Source organism: Psammomys obesus, unplaced genomic scaffold, assembly GCF_907164565.1.
Source record: "Psammomys obesus unplaced genomic scaffold, mPsaObe1.curated_primary_1811, whole genome shotgun sequence".
NCBI classification, from domain to species: domain Eukaryota; kingdom Metazoa; phylum Chordata; class Mammalia; order Rodentia; family Muridae; genus Psammomys; species Psammomys obesus.
In genome coordinates this window covers 448,146-461,258 of record NW_026585523.1, presented here as the reverse complement: position 1 = coordinate 461,258, position 13,113 = coordinate 448,146, and the positions used below count along the sequence as shown (strand labels likewise).

General features: G+C 37.8%; 1 protein-coding gene across 1 annotated transcript in view; it reads left to right on the top strand.

The window, feature by feature from the left end:
• Window positions 1-13,113, top strand: part of Pkhd1 (PKHD1 ciliary IPT domain containing fibrocystin/polyductin) — a gene marked incomplete at its 5' end in the record, with an annotated part of 436,563 nt that overhangs the window by 294,629 nt on the left and 128,821 nt on the right. Inside the window, 2 exons of the mRNA XM_055605696.1 lie at window positions 1,954-2,041; window positions 12,699-12,853. Of these exons, the coding sequence (XP_055461671.1) occupies window positions 1,954-2,041; window positions 12,699-12,853 (243 nt within the window). The remainder of the gene's footprint in view (window positions 1-1,953; window positions 2,042-12,698; window positions 12,854-13,113) is intronic.

The following is a 13,113-nucleotide window of genomic DNA, read 5'->3' as shown; positions in this document are numbered from 1 at the left end:
GAAGGACTATACTAGGAACATTTGAATTGATTCATTTTTTTTTTTAATGTGGAGTAATCACATTGGTTGAAACCTTCAGATGGGATTCCATACTACTGGGCATGCTAATCCTGGCCCTAGTCACATGCTTCAACTAATACATATATTCTTTCCAATTCTTTTATTCTTTTTTATTTTTAATTATACTTTATTTACTTTGTATCCCCCCTCTAGTTCCCTCCCTCCTCCCCTCCCAATCCCTCTCTTCTTCCCTCTTCTCCAAACACCCCTTCCCCAAGTCCACTGGTAGGGGAGCGTTTCTTTTTCTTCCTTCTGATCCTAGTCTGTTAGGTCTCATCAGGAGTGGCTGCATTGTCTTCCTCTGTGGCCTGGTAAGGCTGTTCCCCGCTCAGGGGGAGGTGATCAAAGAGCAGGCTAATCAGTTCATGTCAGAAGCAGTCCCTGTTCCCATTACTAATATTTTTACAGTTTTTTTTTTTTTTACTGATATTACTTGAAATAAAACTTACCCAAGTCACAGCATAGTTAGCTTCTATGACATCATAATCAAATGGCAGGCTTTAATTATTTTAAGTAGTTTATTACCTTCTTGAAACAACTAAGAAATGGTATCATTTTACAGTTAAGCTTTGATAATGGAAATAACCAAGAAATCTGCTTTTCTGGTTAATTGAATTTTCTGGATAATTCAGATTTTAGAGATGTGAGGTTTTTTTTTTTTTTTTTAACAAACGTTGTCGGAAATCTATAAGTCACTCCAGGATCCTGTATGCTTAGGTACTTAACCTATGATGAAAAAAAGATGAATTTAGTTTTGTGGTTTGCAATTTTGTGACATATATTCATAAACCTCTATTATGAGGAATTGATTCTAGGTTGTGTTCTGATAGTAAGTTTCATTCTACATCTATTAATCTTTACCTTATTTTATCTTCTAAAATGTCTTTCTGAATTATAAAAGAGATTACAGATATTGGAAAAACTTAATTAAGGTTTCATATTGTTTTGGTCCACACTGGATTCAAATCCAAGGCACATTGTCGATATCTCAATGGTGTTTACTTTTTTGCTTCAAGTTTTTTTTTTTTTTTAAAAAAAAAAACAGAGTATTATGACTATTTAGGTTGTTAAATTAATGGCTTGCAACAAAAAGTTTCCATTTATGTAGGGCTATTCACATAATCCGTTCTAGTCAGATGTACATATTTATAGATACATTATTCATCAAAATATTATCTACATGAAATAAATACACATATCGAATTACATGCTTACTTTCTTTCTACAATTGAAATGCATGGTCACAGTTTTTGATCACTAAGCTAAGAGAAGTTACACTTACTATGGTTGAAAATGGTGATAAAATACTTCTGAGGAAATTTCAAAAAAAACCAAACAAACAGAAGAGATACATGCAGGCTGGCTGCCCCTGCTTGTGAGTCCAAGTTAAAACAGAGTGTATGTTCATGTTTCCTTGATTACCTATAGTAAGGCAAAATATTAAATCTTAGCACTGAAAGCAAAGACATTAGCACTGAGATCCCATCTTCAGGAAACAGACAAGCCTTGCCATTTGGGAAATGTAGTGTATATCATGAAATCAAAACTGGGTTGACTTCCAGCAGGTCACAAAAGCTATGAAGTCATTAAGATAGCAGAAGGACATGCGTCCTTGAGTTGAGCTGGTTAGCCATGCCATTAGATGGCCTGTTTCTCATTGCTGTTATATGTTGTAGCTCTGTAGGTCTTTGAATTATATTTTATTTGTTATAATAGAAATATTCTTTTTTAAAAAGATAAGAAAGACACTCTTAGATATGGATTAGATGTCACGTATTTTGTGTAAAACCCTTTGAATCATGTTTCACTTATCTGGCCTTAATTAAGATGGAAGAATTTTCAATCTTCATTGTTTTAATTGTTTAATCCATTTGTTGTTTCTTTAATTTTTAGGAGTTTATGGGAAACTTCACCTCCACAGTGCTTATCCTAAGAAATCATGGGTACACCTTGGAGCTGATATTGCACCGGGAAATGAGAGGTAAGGAAAGAATCAGAGACCTTTATTTATTATTATCGTTTCACTTGGCTCTTTGTGATGTTTTATTGTGATACGAAATGTCAAACTTCATTCAAAGTTAAGTTGAAAAGCAGGAGGACAAGGGGGGAAACCCATGTATCATAATAAAAATGAAGAAATGTGCAAAGTCTAGGAAGGGAAAACTATGTAGCAAGAGTAGTTTTAGATGATGCATGCTTTTGTCAATAACCTGTAGAACTATGGGTCCTGGAAGTATAGACAATGAATATGACTTAGAAATACAATAGTGAGAATTGACAAGGCACTATATAAAGACATTGACAGAAATAAGGGCAAGATGAAGAGTATGAAGATAACAAATGGATCCACTACTGCCTCGAACTGAACAGATCATATGAAGAACAAACTGACAGTGATCTACTAGGACTTGGAAAACAAGATCAATATATGAAAATAACAGAAGATGTGATACTGCAAATAAAGACCAGAAAGTAGAAAGCTCCCATAGGTAACTGTCCTTGTTAATAAGAAGCCAAGGCATCGCCAATAGAAAGGATAACAAAAACAATTAGTGGAATACATATAGCAAAATGCAGAAGAGTCATATTTAAGGTGGATAATTGATATTAAGAAGAATGATTGTATTGAAATGAAATATATTTCTTATATATAAATATATTTCATATATAAAGTAGAGTATATAGAATCATTTTATGTGATCATTTTTATTATATTTATGTATATTTAATTCTCATTTAAATCTCTCAGTGGAACTATGTGAGTGGCGTTATTATTAACATTTTATTTAACTGGAGTCACAAACATTAAAGAAGTATGTGTTTAAAATGCTAGAAGTTATTTTTTCTACAGTTTATTATAGTTGTTTTTTTGTTTGTTTATTTATTTATTACAATTTATTCACTTTGTATTCTGGCCATAGCCACTTCCATCTCCTCCCAGTCTCACCCACCCACCCTCTTCTTCCTCTATGCCTCTTCCCTAATCCACTGATAGGGGAGGACCTCCCCTATCAAGTCTCATCAGGGCTGGCTGCATCATCTTCCTCTGTGCCCTTGCCAGGCTACATCCCCCAGAGGAAGGTGATCAAAGAGCCAGCCACTGAGTTCATGTCAGAGGCAGTCCTTGCCCCCCTTACTAGGGAACTCACTTGGAAACTGAGCAGTGAGTCTAGGTTCTCTCCATGCATGGTCCTTAGTTGGCGTATCTGTCTCTGCAGGACCCCTGGGTCCAGAAATTTTGGCTCTGTTGGTCTCCTGTGTAGTTCCATTCCTCTCAGGTCTTTCTATCTCCCTCTTATTCCATAAGGTTTTCTGAACTCTTCCCAGAAGATGGTTATGAGTCTCAGTATTTCCTTCCATACCCTGATGGGTAGAGTCTTTCAGAGGCCCCCCTGTGGAAGGCTCCTGTCCTGTTCATTGTCTTCTACTTCTGATATCTGTCCTTTTTGCCCTTCTACATGAGGTTTCAGCTTCTTCCCTAGGGTCCTCCTTGTTGTTTAGCTTCTTTAAGACTACAAATTTTAGTATGTTTATCCTATATTATGTGGCTAATATCCACTTATAAGTGAGCATATACCATTTGTGTTTTTCTGTTTCTGGGTTACCTCACTCAGGATGATCTTTTCTAGTTCCCACCATTTGCCTGCAAATTTCATGATTTCATTGTTTTTAATTGCTGAGTAGTATTCCATTTAGTAAAAGTAGCACAATTTCTGCAATCATTGTATGGTTGAGGGACATCTAGGTTGTTTCCAGATTCTGGCTGTTATGAATAATGCTGCACCCTGCACAAAAGTAAAGTCCAAGTGGATCAAAGACCTCAAAATAAAACCAGATACACTAAACCTGTTAGAAGAAAAAGTGGGGAAGAACCTAGAACTCATTGGCACAGGAGACAATTTCTGAACATGACACCAACAGCACAGGTTCTAAGATCAACAATCATTAAATGAGACCTCATGAAACTAAAAAGATTTTGTAAAGCAAAGGACATTGTCATCAGAACAAAATGACAAAAAGATCTTCACTAACCCTGCATCTGACAGAAGGCTAATATCAAGACTATATAAAGAACTCAAAAAGTTAAACAACAAGAAAGCAAGTAATCCAATTGAAAAATGGGGTCCAGAGCTTAACAGAATTCTCAACAAAGGAATATTAAATGGCATAGAAACAAAGAAATGTTCAAGATACCTAGTTATTCAGGAAATACAAACCAAAACACCCTGAGATTCCACCTCACACCCATCAGAGTGGCTAAGATAAAAAATTCAAGTGACAACACATATTGGAGAGGATGTGAAGAAAGAGGAACCTTCCTCCATTGATGATAGGAGTCTAAACTTGTACAACCACTTTGGAAATCGATCTGGCGCTTTCTCAGAATATTAGGAATAGTGCTACTTTAAGATCCAGCTATATCACTCCTGGGCATATATATATAAAAGATGCTAAACCATACAACAAGGAATCAACCATGTTTTTGCTCAACCATGTCCATAGAAGTTAGAAATTCTCATGTCTGAATATTTCCTGGTTTGCCTAATTCCATTGATTGTGTTATAACATTAGAAATATTAAAAACCAGCATTTCCTTGAATCTCTCTCAAAGAGAAATGTTTTAATGAAATTCATTTATTGAACTTGTTTTCTGTGTTATATAGCTGCTTTCTCCAAACTGAAACAACCTCCTAGACAGGAGGAGGAAGGTTCACGAGATACAGGAAGTTTGCCAGGAAGCTTACACCTATGACTTTGGTGAGCAACCAGTGAAGTAGGACCATCAGGAATTCAAGACAGCCTGGGTTATGTAGAGAGTTTCCAGGCCAGCTGCAGAGTGAGAAGCTGCTCAGACCATTATTCAAAAAGCTCATGAATCTCAGGGTCCTGTTGAGACTCACACAAATTGCACAGCTATCTGCAAGGTTACTTTAGAGGGAGTAATTGTAGGGAGAGAAGAGACCATTAGCTGAAGCTGCCTGGATTCCCCAATAACTCTAGAAACTGAGCATGTGCTTTCATTAGTTGTCCCCCCAACCCCATGGTGGGAAGGGTTTTCAGTACCTCAGTACCCCCTTTCAGCCTCTCTTGCTGCCATCCTTAGTTTCTTACCTACACTCCTGGAAGTGACTATCAGAACTTCATTGGTTTATCAAGCTAGATATGGGTGGATTCTTCCTTGGTCTATCACTGGTACCCTGTCTGTGATGCACAGACACTTGTTCATATATTTCTAGGAAGACACACTGTATATAGATACCCTTTCTTTTCAAACTTATTATAATAATGACTCATAAAATTTGTTTGTACATGCTTGGTTTATTTTCAAAGTACTATAAATGAGAAAACATTCAGGAAAATGCTTCTCATTCATTTATTGACCTTGTTTTCATTTCTTGCTCACACAGCCAAAGTAAGCCCAGTGAAATGTTTTAAAGGTGTTTTTCTTTGGTATACAACATTTGTAAACTTATCTCCTTGCTGTACTTTGTTACAATTGAAACTCTTGTGGAAACAGATGAAAAGAAGGACCATTTGTAATTAGAATAAATCAAAACAGAATGTACAAAGACAAACGGGTTTATCCTTAAACCATCCAGGAATCATCTATGTAGACTGGCAACCACTCTGTATACTGATGGGCTCAGTAATTGATGGGAAGGAGTGGAGTCAGGGAGCATACTAATTTTTATCCCTAAGCAATTCAGTGGGAAAGATATCACTGAACACTAAAAAGCAAAATGAAGATTATGATGAACCTTTTGAAAATTTTTATTTGTTTGTTTTCTGGTTAATCATATCTTGTCTTTGTTCTGTTATGTTAGAAACATAACTATATAAGGTTTTATCCAATCTCTTTGTCTTATTATCCTGTTTTTTAATTGTTTATCCTTGTTTTTAATTGACAAGTTAAACTATTAAATGTTTAACATATTTGGAATTATGTTTTGAAACCTAAAACAGAGTAAATTAACTACACAAAGTAAATTAGCATTATGTAGAATCTCAGTGTGGGGGTGGGAGGTGGTACTGAGAAACAAAGTCTATGTTCTCAGCAATTTTTAACTAAAATGTAAGCTGTAATCAGCATGACCAAACATGAATGCTGTGAACTGTTTCTTCTCTCTGAGATCAACACTTTAGATTTCCTACATAAATGAGATCAGATGGTGTGTTTCTGGCTGTTCCACTATTTCACATAATGTAATACTAATCTATGCCATTCAAATAGCAGAGCTTCCTTCCTCTGGAGAGCTGAATTTTGTTCTACTGTGCATAGGGCCTCTTTCCCTTTTTCTTTTGTTAGTGGACTAACACTTGTTCGTTTTCCTGTCCTGCCTGTGGTGGATAGTGATGTTAATGGACACGGAGGTGAAAATGTCCTTTAACACACTGATTTCACCTTTTTAAGCTATGTACACCCTGGTGGGATTCCTATGACAGTTCTCTTTTTAACTTTTAAGGTTCCTTCATCCTTTTTCAAATATATAATCATATATAACATATATTTTTATATGTGTGTAGGTGAATATGTATCTGTGTGTATGTGTGTGTGTATGCAATTCCACATCCTTATTTAGTTTGAGCACAGTTCTCAGAGGAGGGTGTTGTGGCCCTCCTTTGCCACTCTTTATCTGTTTCTTTGAGTCAGTGTCTCTCCATGAACCCGAAGCTCTCGAAGCCGGGAAGTTATAGAAATGCTCCTGTCTCAACCTCCCCTGGAGCTGGAGGTCACAGGTGTGCACCAGACGCCTGGCTTATCACTTGGGGTCTGAACTCTGTTTTTAATGGCAGAGCCATATCTCGAACCCCTTCACAACTATTGTGTACACCAGCTACAGGGATTTAAATTTCTCCCGGCAGTGCACAGCATTTCCCTCTTCTTTCTTATGCTTGCGTCACTTCACTTATTATCTTGCATCTTTTTATAACAGCTGTTTTAACAGGCTTGACCTGTTTCGAGTGGTGTACAAATACAGCTTGTTATCTTCAAAGAAATTACTCACTAAAGAACAAATAACCGTTTATTACTTTACCCTGTCCCCAGGACCTTGACCTTTAATTTGAACACCATCGTTGATAATATCAGTTCTGTTAGTTCCTGAGCTTTTGAGATCTCATGTGTTTGCAATATCTCTCTTCCTCTTTTGTAAGCAGTATGCACAAGGCTTTCTGTAGCAACTTTAGGATTTGAAAATTAGACAATGAAATATGGGAATCGGATGTTGTAAATGGGTCAATATTCAAAGATAAATAGGATGGTGTGTAATGATCTATCTATCTATCTATCTATCTATCTATCTATCTATCTATCTATTTAACACTCAATTCCCTCATCAACAAAACCGCTATAACATTATTTTATGAATTAAAATTTTAGTGAGTCATAAAACATATAGATAACCTTTCTTTGTAAAAATTCTTAAAATAATTTAAGACATGAAATGCTATATAAATGCTAATATTTCTCTACTTTTGGCTTGTCATTTCCTGGTGGTAACATTTTGTGTAGCCAGGAAACGTTGGTGTGGCTCTCAATGCATGATGATAAGGTATTTAAAATGGGTGTGCTCTGTCTATGTAAGTAGCCTCTGGAGAAAGGAAGTATTGTTATTGGCTTGATATGATCTGTAGATTCTAAGAAGAGCACAGCAAAGTCATCTAGTTTATGTCTGCTCTGTGAATTGGTATGTCTTTTCTAGAAACTAGACCATGTTTGCGCAACTGTATATTTTTTACCACATCAGAATTTTCCCTCAAGGTATATTTCAAGCAGTTAATTTACATATTACTCAAAATTGATTATTACCATAACTGTTTTTATGTATCAGAACATAGGGTCAGTGGCTCTTTTTTTTTGCTTACCAGCAATTAGTGATCCTATATGAAGTCTCTAAAAAGAGTTTTTAAGATTCAGTGAAGCAATGAACAACTCTTCCATGGAGGTCAAAGACTTGACTTTTGGAATAAGGAAAAAAAATGTACTCTGCAAAGAGAAAGGCTTGAATAGGAAGATTAGCTTATGATTTGCTAAATGTATAACTGGTTAATTACCTTCTCAAGTCATAGTTTCTTTTTTTGTAATTATGAGAGTAATAGTGCCTAGCTAATATAATAATTATACAAATTAAATGAATTAATGAATGTGAATTTTTTTTTAGCTCAAAATTCTGGCCCAAAGTCAGCCCCAAGACAGGGGAGCTGATAGGCAATCAAGCATCTGTTAGAGAAATAAAAATGAACATTTCTAGATTCATTTTGAATTGGGGCTAATCCAGACCCTGTCTTATGTCCCTGTACTTTTTGTGCTTCTCTGGTTTGACCTCATTTTTTCTACTGAAGAATAGTTACTCCCACTCCTATAGGCTATACATAATCTCAGGGCTCTTGAGCTTGAAGATCCAGCTCTATAATCCGAGAGGGTATCACTGTCCTCTGTGTTTATTCAGTCTAGAAGAGGGATTCAGTCTAGTATATACAAATATACTTAGCTTGTGCTAAGGTAGGTTCTCAAGGGAACAACTAAAGTGGTATGGTATAGTGAAGAATAGAGTTTCAGAAGGTGAAAGGTTTATTGGGATAAAAGAAAAAGGGAGCCGGGCAGGCAAATATTCTATTATTGTCATGATTATCACCAACATCATTTACAGTTCATTATGGAATGCTGTTTCTTTAGGACCCAGCAGCCTATTTACATCTGAAAATTCTCGTTGAATTTCACAACCATTAACGAAAGTGGTAATGTTGGAATCGGGAATGGAAGAATCAGTGCTGTAGAGTTCAGAGTCTGGCTATTCCTACTTCTTGAGGAAACTACTATTATATGTTTTAAGACTGGATAAACAGCTGTTTTTATTATGATTCTCTACTAATATCTAGCTCTATTCATTGAAATTATAGGTATACACATATGTATGTTTATGTATAGTTGAAAAGCTGTTGAAAAGAATTCATAAAATGCTTGTTCTTTATAACTTCACTGGTGTTCTATGGACAGGCAAACATTATATTTTCCCCAAGCTGGGGAAATATTAATGCCAAAATAAAGGAAATGGTGCTGACATTTTTTCAGACATTAAAAATGTTATCTTTCTTTCAACTTCTGGGTTCAAGAGTCATACAGGATCCTAGACCCCAAGCACCCAGCACCTTCTGCCTACTGACACAGGACTCTCAAAAGCACAGCTACAGCATCAGAACCACAGATTCCTCCTGCCTATCTCCAGTCCACAGATTTTCTTGCATACCTGTGGCAACCTGCTGGACAATAGGAGCATACAGAGGCCCTATCCAAAATGGCAGAGTCCAGTAGAGTCTGAGTACCGACAGCGGAGTGCAGTGTCTGTAGGGCAATCAAGCTACCACATGGCTGACTCTGAAATGTTTGGTGCTTTCAGGGAGAGAGGAGAGGACCCCTATGGGCAGACTCACACAGAATACCACCCTCAAATGTTCCAGGTACTCCCACCATCTTGAACATGACTCCAGGTTCCAAAGATGTGCAAATCATGGAAATCTTAGACAACCTACAGTTCACGATTCATGGCTCTACTAGCTGTCCTGAGGAGACACAGTACTTGAAGTCCTAGGCAGAGCAGTAAGACAACTAAAGGAGATCAAGGTGAAACAAATTGGAAAGGAAGAGGTCAAAGTGTTTCTATTCACAGGTGATATAACAGTATACCTAAGTGACCCCAAAAACTCTACCAGAGAACTCCTACAGCTGATAAACCTTCAGCAGAGTGGCTGGATAAAAAGTTAACTCAAAAAAATCAGCAGCCCTCTGAATACAAAGGACAAATGGGCTGAGAAAAGGAAATAGGAAAACAACACCTTTCATAATAGCTACAAATAATATAAAGCATCTTGGTCTAACACTAGCCAAGCAAGTCAAAGTATGACGAGAACTTCAAGTCTCCAAAGAAAGAAATTGAAGAAGATATCAGAAGATGGAAATATGTCCCATGCTCATGGATTCATAGGATTAACATAGTAAAAATGGCCTTCTTACCAAAAGCAAGCTACATATTCAATGCAATTCCCATAAAAATACCAAAATAATTCTTTTTTTTAAATTTTATTTTATTAATTACACTTCATTCACTTTGTATCCCCCCATAAACCCCTCCCTCCTTCCCTCTTGGTCCCATACTCCCTCCCCCTTCTTCAAGCATGCCCCTCCCCAAGTCTACTGATAGGGGAGGTCTCCTTCCTTCTGATCTTAGTCTACCAGATCACGTCAGGAGTGGCTGCATTGTCATCTTCTGTGGCCTGGTAAGGCTGCTCCCCCCTCAAGGGGAGGTGATCAAAAAGCAGGCCAATCAGATTATGTCAGAGGCAGTCCCTCTTCCCATTACTATGTAACCCACTTGGACACTAAACTGCTTGGGCTACATCTGTGCTGTCGTTCTAGGTTATCTCCATGCATGGTAATTGGTTGGAGTATGAGTCTCTGGGAAGACCCCTGTGTTCAAATTTTATGGTTATGTTGCTCTCCTTGTGGGGTTCCTGTCCTCTCCAGATCTTACTATTTCCCACTTCTTACATAAGATTCATGCACTCTGCCCAACTTTTGGCCATAAGTCTCAGCGTCTGCTTTGATAGTCTGCAGGGCAGAGCCTTTCAGAGGCCCTCTGTGGCAGGTTCCTAGGTTGTTTCTTGTTTTCTTCTTCTTCTGATGTCCATCCTCTTTGCCTTTCGGGATGGAGATTGAGCGTTTTAGTCAGGGCCCTCTCTCTTGATTAGTTTCTTTAGATGTACAGATTTTAGTAGGTTTATCCTATGTTATATGTCTATATGAGTGAGTATATAACGTGTGTGTCTTTCTGCTTCTGGGACAGCTCACTCAGGATGATCCTTTCCAGGCCCCACCGTCTATCTATAAATTTCATGATTTCCTCATTTTTTATTGCAGAGTAATACTCTATTGTATAGATGTAGCACAGTTTCTGCATCCATTCTTCAGTTGAGGGGCATCTGGGCTGTTTCCAGCTTCTGGCTATTACAAATAAAGCTGCTACAAACATGGTTGAACAAATGTCCTAATTGTGTATTTGGGCCTCTTTTGGATATATGCTTAGGAGTAGTATGGCTGGATCTTGAGGAAGCACTATTCCTAGTTGTCTGAGAAAGCGCCAGATTGCTTTCCAGAGTGGTTGTACAAGTTTATATTCCCTCCAGCAGTGGAGGAGGGTTCCCCTTTCTCCACAGCCTCTCCAGCATGTGTTGTCACTTGAGTTTTCATCTTGGCCATTCTGATGGGTGTAAGGTGAAATCTCAGTGTTGTTTTGATTTGCATTTCCCTAATGGCTAATGACGTTGAGCATTTCTTTAAGTGTTTCTCTGCCATTCGATATTCCTCTACAGAGAGTTCTATGTTTAGCTCTGTTCCCCATTTTGTAATTGGATTACTTGGTTTGCCTCTTTTCAGCTTCTTTAGTTCTTTATATATACTGGATATTAGCCCTCTGTCAGATAAAGGGTTGGTGAAGATTCTTTCCCAATCTGTAGGCAGTCGGTTTGTTTTGATGATGGTGTCCTCTCTACATGCCTTGAAAGAACCATTATCAACTTCATACAGAAAAACAAAAAACCTAGAGTAGCTAAAGAAATCCTTAATAATAAAAGATATTCTGGAGTTATCTCCATACCTGATTTCAAGTTGTACTACAGAGCATTAGTAATAAAAATTGCATAGTACTGGCATTAGAAACAGACTAGTTGCTCAATGGAAGTGAACTGAAAAATGCTGCAATAAACCCATACACCTATGGACACTTGATTTTTGACAAAGAAACTAAAACCATACAATGGAGGAAAGACAGCATCTTCAACAAATGGTGCTGGTCTAACTGGATGTCTACATGTAGAAAAATACAAATAGAGCCATACTTATCACCCTGCACAAAACTAAAGTCCAAGTGGATTGAAGACCTCAACATAAAACCAGATACACTAAATATATTAGAAGAAAAAGTGGGGACAAGCCTTGAACTCACTGGCACAGGAGACAACTTCCTGAACAAAACACCAACAGCTCAGGCTCTAAGGTCAACAATTAATAAATAGGAACTCATGAAATTGAAAAGCTGTCAATAGAACAAAACAGCAGCCTGCAGATTGGGGAAAGATCTTCAGTATCCCTACATCTGACAAAGAGCTAATTTCCAAAATATATAAAGAACTTAGGAAATCAAGCACCTACAAACCAAATAATCCAATTAAGAAATGCACTCTACCTGACAAAGGTTCAAAACAGGTGTTGAGACTCACAGCCAAACATTGGATGAAGCATAGGGTGTCTTATGGGAAAGTGGGAGTAAGGATAAAAGGACCTGAGGTGACAGGAACACCACAAGAAGACCAAGAGAGCAAACTAACCAGAGCCCAGATGAGCCTGTGGAGTCTGAAGCACCTACCAAGGACCATGCATGGACTGGACTTAGGTCCTCTTCATATATGTAGCCAATGGTTAGCTCAGGCTTCACATGGATTCCCTAGTAAGGGAAGTAGAACCTGTATTAGTTTCTGTGGTTGAGATATGCGGGTTTTGTGGATTTTACTTTCTCCTGGGTTTTGTGATGATCTCTGTTGTTTGTTTCTTGAGTATATCTGACACCTGCTTTCTGAGTTTTCAGGATTATAGTAGACGATGCCGTGGATTGGCAGCCCCATGACAAAATTGTCCTCAGCTCTTCTTCTTATGAGCCTCATGAGGCAGAGGCCCTCACTGTCAAGGAAATCAAAGGCCATCACATCAGGATCTTTGAACGTCTTAAACACCGGCACATTGGTATGGCTTTGCTTTATTGCATGCTTCATGGATTAACCATGAAGAATCTGCTTGGTCACCTGCCCAGGTATACTGCACGTGATTGACATTAGGACCGCAAGGAGGCTACCTGGTTGCTGCCTTGTCTTAGAGAACTTTCTCAAAATTTCTCCCCTTCCCTATCACTACCCTCAGCCCCCTTTCTCCTTTCATTTCCACTCCCTCCTTCCCTCTCTTCCTTCCTTCCTTCCTTCCTTCCTTCCTTCCTTCCTTCCTTCCTT